Consider the following 22,742-nt stretch of genomic DNA (forward strand, 5'->3'; position numbering starts at 1 on the left):
CCGATCCTCTCTCGGATATTTGGAAATCCATTTGGGCCCTTAAAATCCCTTACCGTATTAGGAGTTTCCTTTGGCTGGGAGTCAAGAACAGGTTGCTCACTAACTCGGATAGACACAGACGGCACTTGGCGGATTCAGGGGCCTGCAGTAGATGCAGAGGCCATGTTGAAACTTTGTGCCATGCTCTGAGGGATTGCCCCAAGAATAAAGAGGTGTGGAAGAAGATTCTCCCTCACCACTCTCTCCCTTCCTTCATGGCTCATTCTGAGGTTGACTGGTTCTCTGATGGAGCTAGTGGGAAGTTATTGGCTAACATGGAGCATGGTGATATTTTCTTTGCAATCATCTGTCACCAAATTTGGAAGTGGAAGAACGATGAGATCTTTGCTGATAAAACTGTCCTTATTCCTGATTTACTTGATTTCTTCTCGAAAAAACTCTCTATTATTACTGAGAGCTTCAAAGGGGACCCCCTGGTAAGATCTACCCAGAAAAGAGAGGTCCATCTCATTGGTTGGAGCAAACCAATAGAAGGGGTAGTGAAGCTGAATACGGATGGTTCCTGCCATAGCAATGGCAAAATTGCTGCCGGAGGAGTTCTTCGTGATGCGGGTGGCGCCTGGCTGGCTGGTTTCACCCATAACCTGGGGATGGGTTCTTCCTTTTCGGCGGAACTTTGGGGTATTCTCTCAGGTATCAAGCTTGCTATTAGCCTGGGTATTAGGAGGTTATCTGTGGAATCTGATAACTTGGAGGTGATCAACAGGATTTCAGATAACCAGGCTATTTGTCTTAACAGCCAAAATCTTATCAAAGCCATTTTAAGGCTTCATCCTTCCTTTGAGTTCTTAAAGTTCAACCACATCTACAGGGAACAGAACCGGGTTGCGGATCGCTTGGCGGCAGCTGGGCATGAGGGGATGTTAGGTGTTTCTACCCTTTCTGTTCCTCCCATCTTTCTCTCGTCTCTTCTGTTAGAGGATAGGATTGGGGTCAGCCTGCCTAGGTTTATCCCGGGTTAGTTTTTCTTTGTTTGTTTGTTTTCTTTTCCTGTTTCTACCAAAAAAAACTATAAAACTCGATTAACCGAACATTATTTACTTTATCTATGTTGAAAATTTTCGTTTTAATAGTTTAAAAATTGTTTATTTTTTTATGTGTAAAGTAATTATATAGAAATTATAAATTTTTTATTTCTAACTATAAAATATACCTTTACAAAAAAAAAACTATAAAATATACAGTTTTAAATATATAAAACGAATAACATTCTTTAATTGAATTAAATATTGGGAAAATTATAAAACTGGGTCAAACGGGAGGTGCATTTACATATTTAACTCATTTACTCAACCTACTACATATCTAGACTGTTTTTGTGTGAATTTCTCATAATACCTTCAATATTTACGACGCGGCTATCTCCCTCCCATCTGACTTCGCAGATTCCAGCATATGCGAGCCTGCGAAGCTAATGTTTGGTTTAGTTGATGATTTTAGTTAGCATATGCGATGTCTGGTTGTGTTTTTAACAAAATTCGCTAAGTGGTATATAAAAAAAATATCAAACAACAATGGTTTCTAACATTAAAATCATAACATTATCAAAATTTATAACAAGATTGCCACAATAAACTCATAACAAATCACTTCATAATACATAGGCTCTTATTCACCACTGATGGATGGACGTGTCTCACGGTGTAAGCTCTTATTCACCACCGATGGTTGAAAGTCCAGACCTTTTCAGATGAATGTCTCTCATGGCACACGCTGGAGAAATGAATATTATGTATTCAACCACCTTCAAAAAAAAATTAATCGTGTTAGGCAGAAAAAATGAAGATTTGGCTTCGCGAAATGAGGATTCGCTAAGTATGCGAAAATAAATGTGCAAGAAAGATGGTGATTTTACTTAGCAAAACGATGATTTCGCGACGTCTGCGAGGATAAATGTGACGCTCTGACTTCACGAAACGATGATTATGCGGAGTCTGCGGGAGAAATTTATCGAATTACCTCGCAAACTTCACGTAATCATCATTTTGCGAAGTTAAATTGATAAATTTCTCCCCGCAGACTTCGCGAAAACGGCATATACTAAGTGAATTTACGGGGAAAAACGCAGAGAAAACAATATATACTTACATTTTTCGACGAAAACAATATGATAAACTGGGAAAAACGATGAAAATAACGTAGAATCATCATTTCTCCAATGGTCATAAGAAGAAAGAAGCCAAGAAACGAGTAGGAAATGGAAGATGAAAAACCATGACTTCGTTTTCTAGGATTAGGAAGATGAAGAGAGAAAGAAGAGAAATACATGGTGATTTGTAGAAATGGTGCAGATTTCGTGCAATTTAAAAGAAGATAGGAAGATCAAAAGTTTGGGAATCATTAATGGAAGAGCTGCCAACCATTTCGTGTAATCAAGGAGAAGGTGGAAGAGAAAAGGTTAGAAGTATTATGGAAAGTCACACAAAAACAATCTAGATAGATAGTAAGTTGCGTAAATGAGTTAAATATGTAAATGAGTCCCATTTTACCTAATTTTGTAATTTTTCCTTAAATATTTAGAATGAAGTAATTTGAAAAGCAGTGATTTAATGCGAAGAAAATAAATAAAGGCTTAAAGCATTATTTGGTCTCTGACCTATCCAAAATTGTGTCATTTGGCCTCTGACCTATTATTTGGTCACATTTGGCTCTTGATCTATCTCATTTGGTGAAATTTGACCCAATTTGTATGAATACTTAACAGAATCATTATCTCATTGATAAGTAACGATATTTTGACACTTAAACTTAAAACGTGATATTTCTTAAAGTTTTTTTTTCCACATTGTGGAAATAATTAATTAGATTAAAAAAAAAGAAAAAAAACAAAAAACAAATTCTAAACTAAAATCTATTAAGTTCAAGTGTCAAAATATCGTTACTTATCAATGAGATAATGATTCGGTTAAGTTTGAATCTAAATTGGATGAAAGTTCACCAATTTAGAATAAATCAGGGGCCAAATATGATCAAATAATAAGTCATGAGCCAGATGACATAATTTTGAATAGATCAAGAGTCAAATAAAGCTTTAAGCAATAAATAAATAATGAAAGATGTAATGTTAAAAAAAAATGAAAGACTCGTTCGTTCCATCAAACATCAGGATTCTTTATTTTCTGATATTTGTTGGATAGCCGGATTTGATTGACTAAGATTATTAAAAATATATAGAATTTCCATTTGTTGTCCATCTGCCATGTGGGATGGAATTGGTGGACTTATTTTTGGGCTATGACATTGAAATTTTGGAAATTTCAGGTTTCTAATTTCTTTCGATAAGTTTACAGGATAAATAAAATATTTTTAAAGTATACTAAACCATTTAATAAACTAATAATTTTTATGCGGTAAAATAATTAATTCAATATTTATAATTTTTTTATAAAGTTTAATAATTATTAATTGAATAAAAATTATTGAATGATTAATTAGTTATTAATTATTAATTATCAATTGAGAATAATACGTTTGGAATAATTACTAATTGAAAATAGTACATAATGCGATAACATTTTATGATAATCAATCATTTAGGTAGAATGCAAGATAGAAATTATTCTGTTATAATGCGATAACATTTTTAGAGACGTTTTTATTCACTCCGTCACAATAAAAAAAAGTAGTTTTATAATTTTTCTTTATCTAAAATATTAAATAAAATTGATTTTTAAAAAAATTAAAAAAAACAAAAAATATACGTGTATGGTTTCATAAAATAAAAATAATAATGTTAATTTTAACGTTAGCCTTATCATTATTTATAAAAAAAAACCGTATAGAAAAACATTAACATAGAATTAACATTAACAAAATTAAATTAAATTTAAACCGTAATTGAAATTAGATTTTTCAATTTTTTATTTTACCATGTAGTAAGTAAATTAATTTTAACCACTAACTTTTCCAACGTGACTTCTTTAAAGACCAAATTATTGTAAAGCACATAAATTTTATTTCTTATTCTGCATCAATTACATGTCAGCTCGTTTAAAAAAATCATATTTTATGTGATTTAATAATAGAATTTTGAGGTTAATATTTATTAATTCGGCGAAATATTTTGATTTTTTTTTTTTTTCTGCAAATCGTAGAATAGAAAGATACTATATTGAGACGAAATTCCATTAGCAAATCATACTTACTAATTCGGCGAAATTATATGTCTCACCCGACCCTAGACGACCTCAATCGGCATCGGGCATGAAATAGAAAGATCACAATCGACACTTAAGAGTCTCCAAATATCATAAATATCACTTTTCTAGGTATTCCTTTTGGACGTATATTCTAAACAAATCCATATTCCTATTACATTAAAGCGTATTACAATTAAATACTAAAGTTCTAACCATAATTCTAACAATAAGCAACAACTTCCGATCCTCGTCTAATCGGTCGGTAACCCTCTCTCTATCATGTACTTTCTCACCTAAAAACATTAAAACATTTAAAAAGGTGAGACAAAAATCTTAGTAAGAAACTATCGGCTATAAAAACCAACTTTACTTAACATAGCTACATGTATACATTTATAAAAGGATTTAATCAAAACCTTATAAAGTATATGCAAAACTTAAGTTCATATAACTTTATATATATAATGCATCTTGTCAAAACGAATCAAAACAAATAAACGTTTCATCAAACCAATTCATAATCAAATGAATGTTTTATCAAACCAACTTGTAATCAAATAAATATTTTATCAAACCAACTCGTACTCAATCAAATGTAAAACCTTATATCAAAATCAATCATAACCGAAAACATAATCCAAATGAACTTAAAACATTGTATCTATCCTCGAGTTTCTCCCCTTAAGTATCAATCCACAACCACATATATAGTCGAGACGTCTCTTAACATTACCTATCCCATATGGTCTTACCCGACACTTCTTTGACATACCCAATAGGTCTTTCAGACTGTGTACACAGGCCATGTCCCTCACTGAACATGGTCTTCAAATATAAAACCACCGATCCGGATAACTCTCGATGGATATAAAATCATAAAATCATAACGTGCTCAAATTTCCTTTCACAATTAAATTCCAAACTATTTCATAACCATAAATCATTTGGCTTTCGTAAGAAATCATCAAATTCATTTTATTCAATATAGATATACATTGAATCTAAAAATATATATGTATATATGTAAATCAATCAAATTAAGCCTTAAATCAACATAATTAAGTAAAATCTGAAATTCACATAGAAACATAATCAATAGCTTCATTTGAACCGTAATTTCATAATAAAAAGCAAAATCATGAAAAACTCCAATTTACAAAAGTCCTGCATAACCTTAAAATATCAATTCCTGAAAATTCTTTGATTATATATATATTTATATACATCAAACTCAAAATATAGTTGATAGTTACTTACCTTGTTCACTAATTGAGGATAACACTCTCGTTCAATTATCCTTTAAATTCTGTCTAAGACGTTTCCCTCCAAACACTGCCGAAACTAAAAAACTCTTCGGTTAGGGCTTAGATCTATGCATAAAGATGCTATGGTTCCAATTTCGAGTGATTCGGACGGTCGAATCTCCGTAAATCAAAGAAACGGTGGAGAAACGGTTCAGAGAAAACTGATGATAAAAGAAAAAGAAGAAGAAAAAGGAAAGAAGATGCCTACGCCTACTGAGTTGAGATATATATCTCAAACTTGACGAATATCCCATTTGATCATCCATCTTTATATAATCTTTTAAAATTATCCTAAACTTTTAATTTACACATAAACCCATCGAATTAACTTCAAACTTTTCCTATAGCACCAAATTAACTTCACACGTCCAATAATTATAATATATATTACTATCAAGGTATAACTTCTAGAAATTTAGATACGGACGTGACATTATATCTATATATGAACTCTAAATTGAATAATAATGCACTATTGAGCGTTAAAAAAAATAATATATTGAGATGAAATTCCGGAGATTCTTATTTAATGTAATTTGATATTTAGGACGGATATTTCCGTCTGATATGTTGCTTCATGACGGAATAAAGTTTGTGACGTTCAGTTTTGTCTTTGTATTTCGTCATAATGTTGTGACGGAAACACGTTAGTGAATAGTGTGTATGTCCTAACATTTAATTCTGTCTCTAATTTCTTCTCAACTGCTGACGGAATTCTGTCACCAGTCCGTCACAAATTTCCATCAGGAAAAACGTAAGCGAAATCTGCGTTAGCTGATATAACCATTGTGTCAATAACTTTCCTTTTGTCAATAGTCATATCCCGGTTAGATCTTAAGAGATGAACTTCAGAAGACAATGCAAGCTCATGATTATGATTTTGAATAAATTTCGTCACTTTCCATAAACCATTTTTAACTGAAAATGGTATCATTGCTTCACACCCAGTCCTGGTTTCCATACGATATCTTGTACTATTAGGATCTGTTGTACTATAACTTTGTTTAGAACAACAGAAGATACGCATCAAAACCTCTGTTGTCCCTGCCCGATACCTATGTATATGTCTTCTAATACTAAACCTTTCCGTATAGCATAATCATTATACAAACTATATCCCTCATCCTCATTTTGTGAGGTCAATCCCATCAAATTATCAATAAATTGATCATTGCGAATAATATGCAAATTATTCTCTTCCTCGATTAACATATTGTCTTCATTTTCAGTTATTATCTATAATTAAAAATATAATAATTATTATAATAATAACATACGAAAGAGATCTACAAATAAAAATTGTACCTTTTATATTTTCCATTCAACTTTTAGATGTGACTATGGGATGCCACGGTTCGTAAAGAATGAACGACAACTCTAAATGTCAGTTTGTTGAAAATAATCGATTGTTCATCAACCTCCACTCTCTTTCATGAACCTCCACTCTCTTCCTCTGTTTTAGCCTCTTTCACTTGTGAGAAAAGAATCAGAAATGGCAGTAGGATTCTCTGTAACTAGTGATGAAGCCGCCCTGGCCGCCGGCCAATACAGCGGCAAGATGACATCTTATGTTGTTTTATCGTGTATGATGGCAGCCATGGGTGGAGTATTATTCGGCTATGATATTGGAATTTCAGGTCTCTAATTAATTTCTAATTAATTAGTTTAATTAATAAGATTAATTAGGTTCTTTTTTCTTCACATGTGAAGGCGGCGTGACATCAATGGAGCCATTCCTGAACAAGTTCTTCCCGGAAGTGCAGAGAAAAATGGTTAAAGATACAAAGATTAGCAACTACTGTAAATTTGATAGCGAATTGCTAACTTTGTTTACATCTTCATTATATATTGCTGGCTTTTTTGCTTCTTTTTTTGCCTCTGCGGTTACCGGAGCATTTGGACGAAAGATAACAATTCTTTTAGGAGGTTCTGCTTTCCTTGCCGGAGCAGCCCTCGGAGCTGCTGCTTTTAATATCTATATTGTTGATATTTGGTCGTGTCTTGCTCGGAGTTGGTGTTGGTTTTGCAAATCAGGTAACTCTCATGTTGGCTAGTAGAATAATTTAGTGTAAGTCTAAGTTTGGGTATTAATTTCATCAGTTAATTTGACATTTAAGATTATATAGTCCAAAATAACACATGTTAATATATGATTAATAGTATGACACGTGTTAGTATATGATCTCAAATGTTAATGTAACTATCAGAGTGATACTCAAACTTGATTTGCGATTAAATTGATCATATTAATCAATTTCAGTAGCTAAATATCTTTATTTCTTTTGCATTTTGAGTAAAATATATCAAAAGGGTACTTATTAAAAAAAATATAATGATAGTTGTGCAAACATAAAAAAAAAATTAAGTTTAGAATTATCGATGGGTATGAATAGAGATTTTTATAAAATTAGAATGAGGATAGGAATTTCCTTCTTATCTGGTAGGGATTGGATCTCTGACTTCATAATTTCTAAAATTATTAATAAAATCATATAGATATTTTTAAATATTAATTTTATACTTAATAAATTTATCATATTAATAATTAAAAAAATTATATATTATTATTTAGATATAATCTAAATGTGAAATTATTATAGTTATTTTTACTAATTTGATATTTTATTTTATATTGCTTCAAAAAAATATATTTTATTTTATGTATTTATAATTTATAATTAATATTTAAAATAAAAAAAATAAAAGAGTGGACATGAAAAAAGATTTTTTTTATCAAATTCATATATGAAAACCGTATGGAATTTCTCTTAAATATTTTAGAAGTAAGATGAAAACTCATTCACATCTTCCTCGTCTCCTGTTTACAACCCTAGCTAAGTTATTGACTATATTTATATCTAAAAATCGTTTTAAGCTAAATTAGTCAAAGTTTAGTGGCTAAAATCGATCATTTATCCACTTGAAAAGAATTATACAATTCATATAACGTTGTACGACATATTATAATTGCGGCAATTTCACTTTATCTATCTGAAATGGCACCAGCAAAATACAGAGGAGCAATCAACAATGGGTTCGAATTCAACGTAGGAATAGATGTATTATCAGCCAATCTCATAAACTTCGGCACTCAAAAGATCAAAGCCGGCTGGGGCTGGCGAATCTCCTTAGCAATGGCAGCACTTCTAGCTTTAATCTTCACATTAGGCGCATTTTTCCTCCCAGACACACCCAATAGCCTAATTCAACGCACCAATGACCCCGAAAAGGCCAAAGCCATGCTTCAATGCATTAGAGGCACAGATTGAACTAGAACTCCAAGATCTCATCAAAGCTAGCTCTATTGCGAAAACTATTCAGCACCAATTTAAGAACATCATGCGAAGAAAATATAGACCTCAATTAGTTATGGCAATAGCTATACCCTTTTTTCAACAAGTAACAGGCATAAATGTGATTGGTTTTTATGCTCCTATACTTTTCAGGACTATTGGATTAGGTGAAAGTGCTTCTCTTTTGTCTTCGGTTGTAACTGGAGTCGTTGGAAGTGGATCGACTTTCGTATCGATGGTAGTAGTAGATAAATTGGAGAGGCGATCGTTGTTTATTCTCGGAGGTGTTCAGATGTTTTTGTCTCAGGTGAGCATCAGTTCAGCTACATATATATGTTCATGGGTCAATCAGGAGTTGGCTCGGCCGAGTCTAACAGGTTTTTATAAGAAAAGTTTAGCTTAAATCCAATTCAATGTGCTGTTATTTAGGTGGACTTGAGACAGATCAGATTGGATTTGAGTTTAAAAATTGAATCTCAAACCTAAATAAGTTCATATATAAATTGATGTTTAATACATTATTCGACCCTTGAACTTATCCAAAAAGTTCGATTGACCCCTTAAACTTTCAAAATATCCTGATAAGCCCCTCACCTTGCTTAAAATGTCCAATAAGTCTCTTAATCTTGTTTAAAATGTAATTAATGATGCATGTTAAAGGTGTGTTGCATGCACTTTAGATGCTATTACATAATTCATATAATAGATTAAAACGTATTAAAAATAAAATACTTACTTGTTTAACAGTAAAACTTGTATTTTCTTATATTAGAACCACATATGCTGATCTTGGTCGTTTTATGTTTTCGAGTTATATGCAACACACCTTCTGCATGTAATTTACCTTTTTACACTCGAGTGATTAACTGGCTACATTTATGCAAATCCCGTACATTTTGAAAGTTCAGGGGCAATCAAGTTTTTTGGACAAGTTTAGGAGAAAAATGATGTATATATATATATATATATATATATATATATATATAAAATTTATACTTAAAAATAAATATCTAAATTAAATAATCAATATTTATAGTTCGGGTAGGACTGAGCTTACCTATGCTATTTTCATAGTGACGCTTCTCCTGGATATAGATGGACTTTAACGGGGCTAGACTGATCAGGCCTAAAATCATTTTCCCTCGGGTCCACTATTGGACACGGATCTGAAGTGATCAGACGAGTACTCATAGTTGTGAATAGGTCTACAGTGATAGACAACAGTCAGATCAGTTCCCAACTGAAATTAAAATTATATTTATTATATTAAAGGGCGGCCCGATCGCATTACAAAATTATATTTATTATATTAAATAAATAAAATTAAATTGTACATGTGAATTAAAAACTTGACCCCATTTAATTATAAATTTATAATTTGGATTAAAGCAATATATTTCTCATAATTTATTAGAAATGTTTGTTTTTGCCCTAATTTATTATTTCGGAACATTGATCAAAATGGTGAAATCTTAATCAACAATTTACCAATCATACTGATTGAAATTTCATAAATTTTGACTCCACTAACTAAGTTTTATGGTGCAGGTGATGCTTGGGGCTATAATGGGAGCTGAACTTGGTGATGAAGGGGGTATAGGGAAAGTGTATGCTTATATGGTGTTGATACTGATATGTGTTTATTCGGCTGGGTTTGGGTGTTCTTGGGGTCCTCTTGGATGGTTAGTTCCTAGTGAGATTTTTCCGTTGGAGATTCGATCGGCAGGACAAAGTATTGTGGTGGCTGTCAGTTTTTTGTTTACTTTTGTTATGGCTCAAACGATTTTGTCTATGCTTTGCCATTTCAAGTTTGGGTTTTTCTTCTTTTTTGGGGGTTGGGTTGTTTTGATGACTGCTTTTGTTTATTTTCTGGTGCCGGAGACCAAGAATTTGCACATTGAGAAAATGGATGTAGTGTGGAGGGAACATTGGTTTTGGAGGCAATTTGTAGATGAAAGTGATTTGGAAACTCTGTAATATACAATGTTGTTGTCAGGGCCCTGATAATTTAGGAGTCCTATGTAAAATAAGCAATAAGGGTCCATTTAATATAAAATTTACTAATAAAAGTGTAAGGGTTTGGTAGACATTTTAATTTTTTTTTTTTACCAATGGATTTAAAAAGAATTAGGTCATCCTATATGATTATCAATATCTATATTAACAAAAATTAACTTTCATATATACATAAAACACAAAAAAAAAAAAAAAAATTGGGCCTCTACAGCCCTGGGTCCTAGGCCATCGCACCCCGACCCTAGTCCCGGGGCCGACCCTGGTTGTTGTTTATTTCATTGGCTACTCCACCACATTGTGTTCATTAAAATTTAAAATAGGATTATTAAAGTTTTGTTCCGGTCACAGTAAAATTAAAATGACATTTAATGTCTATGTGGTATTGGAAAAACGACATGGATAATTGATAAATAAGCTTCATGTCACATGTCCGTCACATATATAAATTTTGTCACGTGTCTACCACATGCAAATTATTAAAATCAAAATAAAATAAAAACTATTTACCATGTGGAATTTTATTATCCTATTTTAAACTTTAGTAAAAATAGTGTAACATTGGTTAAATTTCACTGATATGTTTTTTACCCATTTTTCATAGTATGTATTTCTTTATTATTATTCAAATTGATTATATGGTTCATTATTTAACTTCTTCAACATAACAATTGTATACTTAATGTGAATATCATATTGAACAAAATAGACATTTTATTTTTGACAAAAATCATTCCTGAGATTTTTAATTATTCTAATTTTGATGAATTGAGTATTTGATCTTTCATTTCAGAAATTACCAACTCATACTTAAACTTGATATATGCCCAATCACTTAGACTCTTCTTAATCTTCTTAAACCTCTTCAATGGTTTCCTCACATCAATCAGAACCCTAATCTGCATATACTGAAGACAGGCCCACATTATTCTTGGAATCATACTCTTGAAACACATCCAAAAAGTCTTCAATTTGCTTTCCCACTACTTCAGAGATTGATCCAATCGGCATATCATAAATTTGGACCCAGAAAGCATACCAATTCAACTCCGCCATATCAGGGGAGGCTTCAGTTTTCCATTCCTTCAATACCAGAGTGTGATTATCAAAAGACCAAGCCTCCTCCCCCCTCCCCCCCTCCCAATCAGAGACAACTCAGAGTTCTGTATCAATGGATTCGTACTCGAACCACACAAATTCAACTCCTCTTCTTCCCAAGCCACAATTGATAGATTCACCAAATCCTTCCCCATCGACAACCAAACCAACAAGAAAGTAAATTGACAAAAAAATGAGATGAAAGAGAACAATGAAAAAGACAGAAACAACCAAACACCAGTGTTTCTACTCAATCGGCGGTGATGATCAGAAGAAAACCAACTCTCAGAAATCGATCGATCGGAGAGACACACATCCTCTCACAAACGTCGAGAGAAAAAAAACGGTTATTTTATTGTTTTTTCTAATATAAATGCATAGACTAATAAATGTACCAAAAAAAAAGAGTAAGAATTTAGTATTATTTGTAAAGGTATATAGAATCAACAGCACAAGTAATTATAAAATATAAAATAAAAATATGAAGGCATGTAATGTTATTTCTCCAAGAATTAACACCAATAAATAAGAACCTAATAATTCTAGCTAGCTACAATTGGAACAATATCATGCACTCTTACTTTTTTATTTTCCAAATAAAGAAAAATTAATCATACTTATCAAAGTGTCCTACAATTATTTTCCCCTTTATTAAAAAAAAAAAGCTAGAAAAATTGAGAAGAAAAAGATGAAATTTCCATTGCAAAACTTACCAATAATTATTCAGAGATGGAACTTACAAATACTTGAAATCCAAGTATTATATATTATTTGATGCCCAACTTTATCAAAAAGGAACCAATAATGGTAGCAGAAAAATTAAAGAAAGAAAACAGATGGTGGCAGCGTAAGAGAGTTTGGCTGTTGAAAATTGACGATAGACAAAGATTTTAGGGTGCCTTTCGTTTATGCAGAGATAAGGAAGGAATGAAATGACTCTGAATTCTTTTATTTGTTTATTTCAGTTCCGCAAAAAGAATGATATTTCTCTGATTCCCTTTGTAGCTGTTTGGTTCAAATGAGTTAATAAACTAAAGTTGTGTTTTTAACACCAATTTCTATACATTCATATATCTATGTAATAAATTAATCATACGTAAATATAAGAATTAAAATCAATTACTTCTACCATTAAAATCAAAAGATGATGGCTCTATTTGGGAATTAGTTGTTAGCTGATTACATTAGCTGATTTGACTAGTTGATTTGACTAGCTGTTTGGGTAGACCTGTTTGGTAAAAATTAACTAATTGATAATAGCGATTTGTGCAAAAAGACGAATAAGGGCATTTCTTTTTTTAATTTAGGACCTGCAAACTAAAAATAGGGTTAAAAAAGTCTATTAATTTTAATATTGCAAAACGCTAATTGAAAAGGCTCATAAAATGAGCTTTTTCTAAATTAGCGTTTTCATCCCAAAACTCTTTTCCAAACCTCTCTCCACCAAACACTCCAATCAACGGTTTCAGTAGTCAAACCGCTAAAGTTGGTCAAAAACGCTCTTTTTATCCCAAAACGCTCTTTACCAAACAGGGCCGATGAAATAGATGAAACTTGAATAAAATTAATCATAAAAAATGCATCAACATTCTATTTTAAAAAGAAAATTATAATTTTAAAATAATTAAAAATAAAAAAGGGAGCAAAAAGGAATAAAAAAATCTTAGGGGACTGGGAGAATGAGATTAGAGCAATTAGGAGTAAACCCAAAACTGAAAACGGATAAAGAGAATGATTGAATTGATTAAAAAAATACGAACAAAAGAAACGGAACCTTTTATTTCCTTTACCCTTTCCTAAAACCCCTCAAAACAAATCGTATTAATTTATATACTTGGCTTATTTTTATTGCTTACGAGTTCCAACTAGATTGCCTAGTTAGAACTCCAAGCATAATTTTTGCTTTTTGATTTTATTGTAAAATTATGATATCAGTCCTCTATTATTAAGTAATATCTTTTTCTTTTTCTTTTTTTAATGTGAAATTACAATATCAGTCCTTATTAGTATATCTTTATATTTTTCCTGAACCTCTTTTCTCTTCCTCTATTTTAGCCTCTTTCACTTGTGAGAAAAGAATCAGAAATGGCAGTAGGATTCTCTGTAACTAGTGATGAAGCCGCCGCCGTCCAATACAGCGGCAAGATGACATCTTATGTTGTTTTATCATGTATGATGGCAGCCGTGGGTGGATTATTATTCGGCTATGATATTGGAATTTCAGGTCTCTAATTCTTCATTAATTTCTAATTAATTAGTTTAATCAATTAACCCTTATGAGATTAATTAGGTTCTTTCTTCTTCATATGTGAAGGCGGCGTGACATCAATGGAGCCATTCTTGAACAAGTTCTTCCCAGAAGTGCAGAGAAAAATGGTTGAAGATACAAAGATTAGCAACTACTGTAAATTTGATAGCCAATTGCTAACTTTGTTTACATCTTCATTATATATTGCTGGCTTTTTTGCTTCTTTTTTTGCCTCTGCGGTTACTGGAGCATTTGGACGGAAGATAACAATTCTTTTAGGAGGTTCTGCTTTCCTTGCCGGAGCAGCCCTCGGCGGTGCTGCTTTTAATATCTATATGTTGATATTTGGTCGTGTTTTGCTCGGAGTTGGTCTTGGTTTTACAAATCAGGTAACTCTCATGCAAATTATTAAAATTAAAAAATTAATATGAAAAAAACTCACCAATTATACATTGACATGTGCCAACTTTGTTTTTACCAATTTAATTTAAAAAAATTTAAGTTTAGGGTTATCGATGGGTATGAATAGAGATTTTTCGTCTCCATTGAGATCCTTCCTACAGAGACGACGAATCTCCCAAAATAATTTATGTAGGATGAAGATAGAAATTTTCTAAAATTGGAATGAGGATAAGAATTGGGATTGGATCTCTGACTTCATTATTTCTTAAATTATTAATAAAATCATTTAGATATTTTTATGTATTAATATTAATTTTATACTTAGTAAATTTATCATATTAGTAATTAAAACAAATTATATAATATTATTTAGATATAATCTAAATATGAAATTATTATAGTTATGTTTTACTGATTTGATATTTTATTTTATATTGCTTCAAAAAAAAATATTTAAATTTATAAATTTATAATTTATAATTAATATTTAAAAAAAAGAGCGGAGATGAAAAGAGTTTTTTTTTTCAAATTCATATATGAAAACAACACGGAATTTCTCTTAAATATTTTAGAAGTGAGATCTTCATCCTCTACTGTTTACAACCCTAGCTAAGTTATTGACTATATTTATATCTAAAAATCGTTTTAAGCTAAATTAGTCAAAGTTTAGTGGCTAAAATCGATCATTTATCCACTTGAAAAGAATTATACAATTCATATAACGGTGTACGACATATTATAATTGCAGGCAATTCCACTTTATCTATCTGAAATGGCACCAGCAAAATACAGAGGAGCAATCAACAATGGGTTCGAAGTCAACGTAGGAATAGGTGTATTATCAGCCAATCTCATCAACTTCGGCACTCAAAAGATCAAAGCCGGCTGGGGCTGGCGAATCTCTTTATCAATGGCAGCACTTCCAGCTTTAATCATAACATTAGGCGCATTTTTCCTCCCAGACACACCCAATAGCCTAATTCACCGCACCAACGACCCCGAAAAGGCCAAAGCCATGCTTCAACGCATTAGAGGCACAGATAATGTTGAACTAGAACTCCAAGATCTCATCAAAGCTAACTCTATTGCAAAAACTATTAAGCACCCATTTAAGAACATTATGCGAAGAAAATATAGGCCTCAATTAGTTATGGCAATAGTTATACCCTTTTTTCAACAAGTAACAGGTATAAATGTGATTCGTTTTTATGCTCCAATACTTTTCAGGACTATTGGATTAGGTGAAAGTGCTTCTCTTTTATCTTCGGTTGTGACTGGAGTCTTTACAAGTGGATCGAATTTCGTGTCGATGGTAGTAGTAGATAAATTGGGGAGGCGATCGTTGTTTATTCTCGGAGGTGTTCAGATGTTTTTGTCTCAGGTGAGCATTAGCTTAGCTACATATATATGTTCAATTGTCAATCAGGAGTTGGCTCAACCGAGTCTAATAGGTTTTTATAAAAAATGGTTTAGCTTACATCCAATTCAGTGTGCTGTTATTTTAGGTGGACTTGAGATCGATCAGATTGGATTTGAGTTTAAAAATTGAATAAGTTCATATATAAATCGATGTTTAATACATCATCCGTCCCTGAACTTATCTAAAAAGTTCGATTGACCCCTTAAACTTTCAAAATGTTCTGATAGGCACCTCACCTTACTTAAAATGTCCAATAAGTCTCTTAAACTTGTTTAAAATATAATAATGCATGCCAAAGGTGTGTTGCATGCATCTTAGATGCTATTACATAATTCACATAATAGATTAAAACGTATTAAAAATAAAGTTCTTATTTGGTTAACGGTAAAATTTGTCTTTTCTTATATTAGAACCACATATGTCGATCTTGGTCATTTTATATTTTCTAGGTATGTGCAACACACCTTCCGCATGTAATTTACCTTTTTACTCTCAGAGTGACTAACTAGCTACATTTTATGCAAATCTTATATATTTTGAAAGTTCAGGGGCAATCAAGTTTTTTGGATAACTTTAGGAAGCAAATGATGTATATATAATAAAATTTATACTTAAAAATAAATATTTAAATTAAATAATCAATATTTATAGTTCGGGTAGGACTGAGCTGGCCTATGCTATTTTCATAAAAGTACACGCTTCTCCTAGATATAGATGGGCTTTAACGGGGCTAGACTGATCATGCCTAAAATATTTTTCCTCAAGTCCACAATTGGACACGGACCTGAACTGATCGGACAAGTACCCATACTTGTGAATAGGTCACAATAGTCAGGTCAGTTCCCGACTGAAATTAAAATTATATTTACTATATTAAATAAATTAAATTAAAATGTACATGTGAATTAAAATTTTGACCCCATTCAATTATAAATTTATAATTTGGATTAAAGCAATATTTTTCTCATAATTTATTAGAAATTTTTGTTTTTGCCCTAATTTATTATTTCAGAACATTTATTAAAATGGTGAAATCTTAATTAGCAATTTAGCAATCATATACTGATTGAAATTTCATAAATTTTGACTCCACTAATTAAGTTTTATGGCTACAACCGTGCAGGTGATGGTTGGGGCTGTAATGGGAGCTCAACTTGGTGATAAAGGGGGTATAGAGAAAGTGTATGCTTATATGGTGTTGATACTGATATGTGTTTATGTGGCTGGGTTTGGGTGTTCTTGGGGCCCTCTTGGATGGTTAGTTCCTAGTGAGATTTTTCCGTTGGAGATTCGATCGGCAGGACAAAGTATTGTGGTGGCTGTCGGTTTTTTGTTTACTTTTGTTGTGGCTCAAACGATTTTGTCTATGCTTTGCCATTTCAAGTTTGGGATTTTCTTCTTTTTTGGGGGTTGGGTTGTTTTGATGACTGCTTTTGTTTATTTTCTGGTGCCGGAGACCAAGAATTTGCCCATTGAGAAAATGGATGTAGTGTGGAGGGAACATTGGTTTTGGAGGCAATTTGTAAAGGAAAGTAAATTGGAAACTCCTTAACATACAATGTTGTTGTAAGACCCTGATAATTTAGAGACCCTAGGCAAAATAAATAATAATGGTATCTTTAATATAAAATTTACTAATAAAAGTGTAAAGGTTTGATAGTTATTTTAATTTTATTTTATCAATGGGCTTTCAGATAGAATTAGGTCATCTTTTATAATTTTATCAATAAATATATATATATATATATATATTATAATATTAACTTTCGTAGACATAAACTATAAAAGAATATTTTTTTGGGACTCTCCAGTCCTAGGCCTTGCACTCTGGCCCTAAGGGCTGACCTTGGTTGTTGTTTATTTCACTGGCTACCCCACCACATTATGTTTAGTAAAATTTAAAATAGGATTATTAAAGTTTTGGTGAAGGCTATGCTTACTTTGTTTTTTACAAAGTAAGCATTACTTTGTGTGTTTTCACCATTGGATTGATTTTATACTTCATCATCCAATGGTGAAAACACACCAAGTAACGGTACTTTGTAAAAAATAAAATAACCATAGCAGGCACCGTAAGTTTTGTTCTGGTCACAATAAAATTAAAATGACATGTTTAATGTCTATATGATATTGGAAAAATGACGTGGATGATTGATAAATAAGTTTCATATCACATGTCTGTGACATATATAAATTTTATCATGCGTCTGCCACATGCAAATAGGGCTGTAAATGAACAGAGCCGCTCATGAGCGGCTCGTGATCGGCTCGATAAAAGCTCGGCTCGACTCGGTTCGATTTGTAAACGAGCCGCTCGTGAATATGATTTACTGGCTCGGTTCGTAAACGAGCCAAGCTTGAGCAGGCCAAAGCTCGGCTCGAAAGCTCGCGAGCAGGCTCGATTAGAACATTTATGAACAAATTTTAGTTTTGTAGAAAACTATATAGTTTTGTGTTAATTCACAAATATCTAAATTTAATATTATTTCATTTGCTATTAAATAAGTTTGTTCACAAACATAATAAATGAGTAATAGACGAACTATTTGTAAGCATCTTGTTTATTTATTCACGAACTTTGCTTGTGAGCTTGTTTATGTACATAATTAAAGAGTTATTTGCGAGCAAACTTCACAAATATAATTAACAATTTACTCACAGACAATTCATGGTTAGATAATTTTCTTAATGAACCAAGTCCAAAAGAGAATTTTGGACTCGAAACAAGCTCGAAGCTCGGCTCAAGCTCGTTGAGCAAGCCAAAGCTCGGCTCGGGCTCGGTTCATTAATTTTATAGCAAGCTCGGCTCGGGCTCGAGCTCGTTAATTTTTAAACGAGCCGAGCTCGAACAGGCCAAAGCTCGGCTCGGCTCGGCTCGATTACAGCCCTACATGCAAAGTATTAAAATTAAAAGGGTTAAGGTGCAAAAATACCCCTAACGTTTTGGGCCAGGAGCAATTTTACCCTTAACGTCTAAAATGGTGCAATTTTACCCCTAACGTTGATAAATTGGGTCAATTTCGGACACTATTATAAAATACAGATACTTTTGTTCATTATTCTGCATCAATTGCATAATAATTCATTCTAAAAAAGGATTTCATGTTTTTTATAATTTAATAATAGAATTTGAGATTAATATTTATAAATTCAGTGGGTTTTTTTAATTTTTTTTTTGTCTAACTCCGTACAAAAAGACATATATTTTTTTATTTTTTTCACATCCCAACGAATGTTTGTGATTTGTTACTGATAAAATGGCACACGTATGAAGTGTAGATAACGAGATTCATGACCGAGAAGACAGTTTGATGAATTATTTCTCAAATTGATCCAATTTATTAACGTTAGGGGTAAAATTGCTCTTGGCTTCCAGCGTTAGGGGTAAAATTGCACCATTTTAGACGTTAGGGGTAAAATTGCTCCTGACCCAAAACGTTAGGGGTATTTTTGCACCTTAACCCAAATTAAAAAAAAAGTAAAAAAACTATTTACCATGTGGATTTTATTATCCTATTTTAAACTTTAGTAAAAATAGTGTAACACTGGTTAAATTTCACTTATATGTTTTTTTTTTAAATAAAAAAGAGTTCACTTATATGTTTTTTACCCATTTTTCATGGTATGTATTTCTTTATTATTATTTGGATTGATTACACGGTCCATTATTTAACTTCTTCAACATAACAATTCTAAGGATGGTAGTTAATGCGAATATATCATTTCAGTTCTTGAATAAAATAGACATTTTATTTTTGACAAAAATCATTCCGAAATTTTTAATTATTCTAATTTTGATGAATTGAGTATTTAATCTTTTATTTCAGAAATATTAAATCGCTATAATCTTTTATTTTTAGTCTTATTAAGTTTATAATAACTAGATAAATCAGTATTAAGTATAAAACTCGATTCAGAGAAAGTTATTTACTTTATGTTCAAAATTTTCGTCTTTAAAAGTTTAATTTTTTTTTATATGTCATGTAATTATATAGAAATTGTAAAATAATTATTTTGAACTATAAAATATACGATTTTAAATATAATGAAAAAACTAATCTATTTAAAAATAATATTTTTTATTGAATTAGATGTTTAGAATGAACTAACGGGATGTTTGTTTGAAGGGATATAGGAGGTGGGATAGGGATAAAAAACACGAGATAAGTTATCACGCGTTTGTTAGGGAGATAGAAGAGTGAGACAGATGAGAGATAAGCCTCTTATCCCTCAACTCTTATACCCAGGAGGGGAGTGGTATAAGGAGCTGTGATAAGCTCCTGCGATTTTAATAGGATGGAAAAGTCCATCTTATCCCTCAAATTAATATTATGTAGTTTAAATAATGTTAAAATAGTAAAATGTATTATTTTATCCATATCCCTATCCCACGTACCAAACATTACATAATAATTCTCGACTATTATATTTTTATCCTTATCCCAACCATTTATCTTTGTCTTATCCCAACCTTTATCCTTATTCATATCCCAATAGAATACCAAACATCCCGTAACTTGAAAAGATCTAATGTTTATAAAAATGAAAGACTCGTTGATTCCATGAAAGTCCATCAACAACCTCAGGGTCATTTTTGTCTTTATTTTGTTGGGACAAAATGCAGGTGGGTAGCGGGATTTGATTGAATAGATTATTAAAATACATATAGAATTTCCATTTGTTGTCTATCTGCCATGTGGGATGGAATTGGGATTTCACATTGGGACTTATTTTTGGGCTATGTCACATTTGGATTTCAGGTTTGTAATTAGATTAAGGGATAAGGAAACAAAACACGTGTATGGTTTTTGGATATATATAACGCTGCCATATATGCCGCCACTTGTATTATATAGTCGATAACATCTCATGCCTTTGCTTTCCAGCCTTTGTCCGATGTAACTCACTCTATTGTGGAGCTGTAAATCCCATGCGAAGAAAATTCACAAAATCAGGAGCAAGTCTTTATTGAAAGTCTTCAATATCGGATAGTCCAAATATTTCTGGATGATAAGTTCTGGAGTAGATGTATCGCTCATTTTCGATGCTGATATTATAGAGAGTATGATACAAGTTTTTATAATATCTGAAAATAATATAAATGTTACCTTTGATGATAGAAAAAGGTTGCAAAGTATTACCGTTCAATAAAAACAACTTTTTGACAATTGAAGATAAAGGAGACAGAGAGAAGCATGCACACATTTCCCCAATTCGATACGCTAGACACACCGCATCTGGCGCGTGTATTACATGTGCCAGATTCGGTACAATTGGTACCTCATGTGCGTCAAACAAACAATTACTTTAGTCAGTTTTGCAATTAATTTCTACGACAATTGATTGTAAACAAAATTAGTAACATGCTCGTATTAGTTGTTTACAACCAATTTTTTAAGATAACAAAGAATTTATATCCACTAAAGTTGCTCTTATGAAGCCTTTCTTTTATAAGAAAATGATATTTATTAAGAAAAGACGCATAGATGGACTTTAATACACCGTAAGATTGATTATGAGCCAAGAACCAATTAGTATAAAGAAATTCATATAAGTAGAAGGAATTGAATACAAGGGTTTGTTTAACTATCACATCAGGTGCCTAGTTACTAATTTTTCTAACTAAAATAATGGAATAATTGGGAATACTATAAGATAGTTGGAAGATATCCTAAATGAATCTGAAAATAAATGACTTGAATGCGTCGAAGATTTTGCGTATTTCGAGCGTGTTTTGAATTTTCACCTCTTCATTTTGAAGAAGTAGATCAATCTTTTGTAGATGTAGTTGAATCATTAGGTATTTTTCCACTTGTTAATGCGTGAAGATACCTTTGTTTTTCTCTTTGTTTTCTTTTATGGCCAACATGTTAAGACATTACTTTTGTGCGTAAAGTTCTGCTCTTTATTACTTAATTTCAGTAACAATCAGTCCAGTTCAGTAGCAATCAGTTCAGTACATCATTCAGTTTCAGCATTCAATTTTAGTATTCAGTTTCAAAATTCAGTAATTTATCATTATTTATTATAATTATAATTATTTATATATAATTTATTATTATTATTATTATTATTTATCTATAATTTATCATTATCTATAAATTAGATAAAAATAAAAAAAATGGTAGTTTATTAAAGTATACATCGTTTAATTAAAAAAAAATTAAAGTATGCATCCATATTTGAAAATTAGGAATTGCATCTTTTTTTCCTTTCAATTATTAATGGGCAAAACTAGATTTATGGGATAGATTTTACAATTAATTATAGAGTTAAGGTGCAAAAATACCCCTAACATTTTGGGCCAGGAGCAATTTTACCCCTAATGTCTAAAATAGTGCAATTTTACTCCCAAGGTTGGTAGCAAAGAGCAATTTTACGCCTAATGTTGATAATTTGGGTCAATTTCAGATACTATTATAAAACACATATATTTTTGTTCTTTATTCTACATCAATTGCATATCAATTCGTTCTAAAAAAGGATTTAATATTTTTATAATTTAATAATAGAATTGAAGATTAATATTTATAAATTCGGTGAATTTTTTTAATTTTTTTTGTCCAATTCGTACAAAAGACAATATATATTTTTTTTATTTTTTTCACATTCCAACATATGTTTGTGATTTGTTACTGATAAAATGGTGCACGTGTGAAGTGTAGATGACAAGATTCATGACCAAGAAAACAGTTTAATGAATTGTTTCTCAAATTTACCCAAATTATCAACGTTAGGGGTAAAATTGTTCTTGGCTTCATATAA

The 22,742-nt window shown here is 31.5% G+C and overlaps 1 protein-coding gene and 1 pseudogene across 1 annotated transcript; both read left to right on the forward strand.

The window, feature by feature from the left end:
- The first annotated feature begins 6,995 nt into the window (after window positions 1-6,995).
- On the forward strand, window positions 6,996-10,773 carry LOC136217580 (hexose carrier protein HEX6-like; annotated as a pseudogene).
- A 3,174-nt stretch (window positions 10,774-13,947) lies between these two features.
- Window positions 13,948-17,646, forward strand: LOC136226887 (hexose carrier protein HEX6-like). Its single transcript, XM_066015565.1, has 4 exons — window positions 13,948-14,131; window positions 14,222-14,544; window positions 15,306-15,938; window positions 17,101-17,646. The coding sequence occupies exons 1-4, from the start codon at window positions 13,993-13,995 to the stop codon at window positions 17,527-17,529; spliced, it is 1,524 nt and encodes a 507-aa protein (XP_065871637.1). The 5' UTR covers window positions 13,948-13,992; the 3' UTR covers window positions 17,530-17,646.
- Window positions 17,647-22,742: the final 5,096 nt, after the last annotated feature.

The sequence above is a fragment of the Euphorbia lathyris genome, chromosome 1, assembly GCF_963576675.1.
Source record: "Euphorbia lathyris chromosome 1, ddEupLath1.1, whole genome shotgun sequence".
Lineage (NCBI taxonomy): Eukaryota > Viridiplantae > Streptophyta > Magnoliopsida > Malpighiales > Euphorbiaceae > Euphorbia > Euphorbia lathyris.

Coding starts and splice junctions, on each gene's coding strand:
- LOC136226887 (XM_066015565.1), top strand. CDS start 13,993: ATGGCAGTAGGATTCTCTGTAACTAGTGATGAAGCCGCCGCCGTCCAA. Junction 14,132..14,221: donor CTATGATATTGGAATTTCAG/GTCTCTAATTCT, acceptor TCATATGTGAAG/GCGGCGTGACATCAATGGAG. Junction 14,545..15,305: donor GTCTTGGTTTTACAAATCAG/GTAACTCTCATG, acceptor TTATAATTGCAG/GCAATTCCACTTTATCTATC.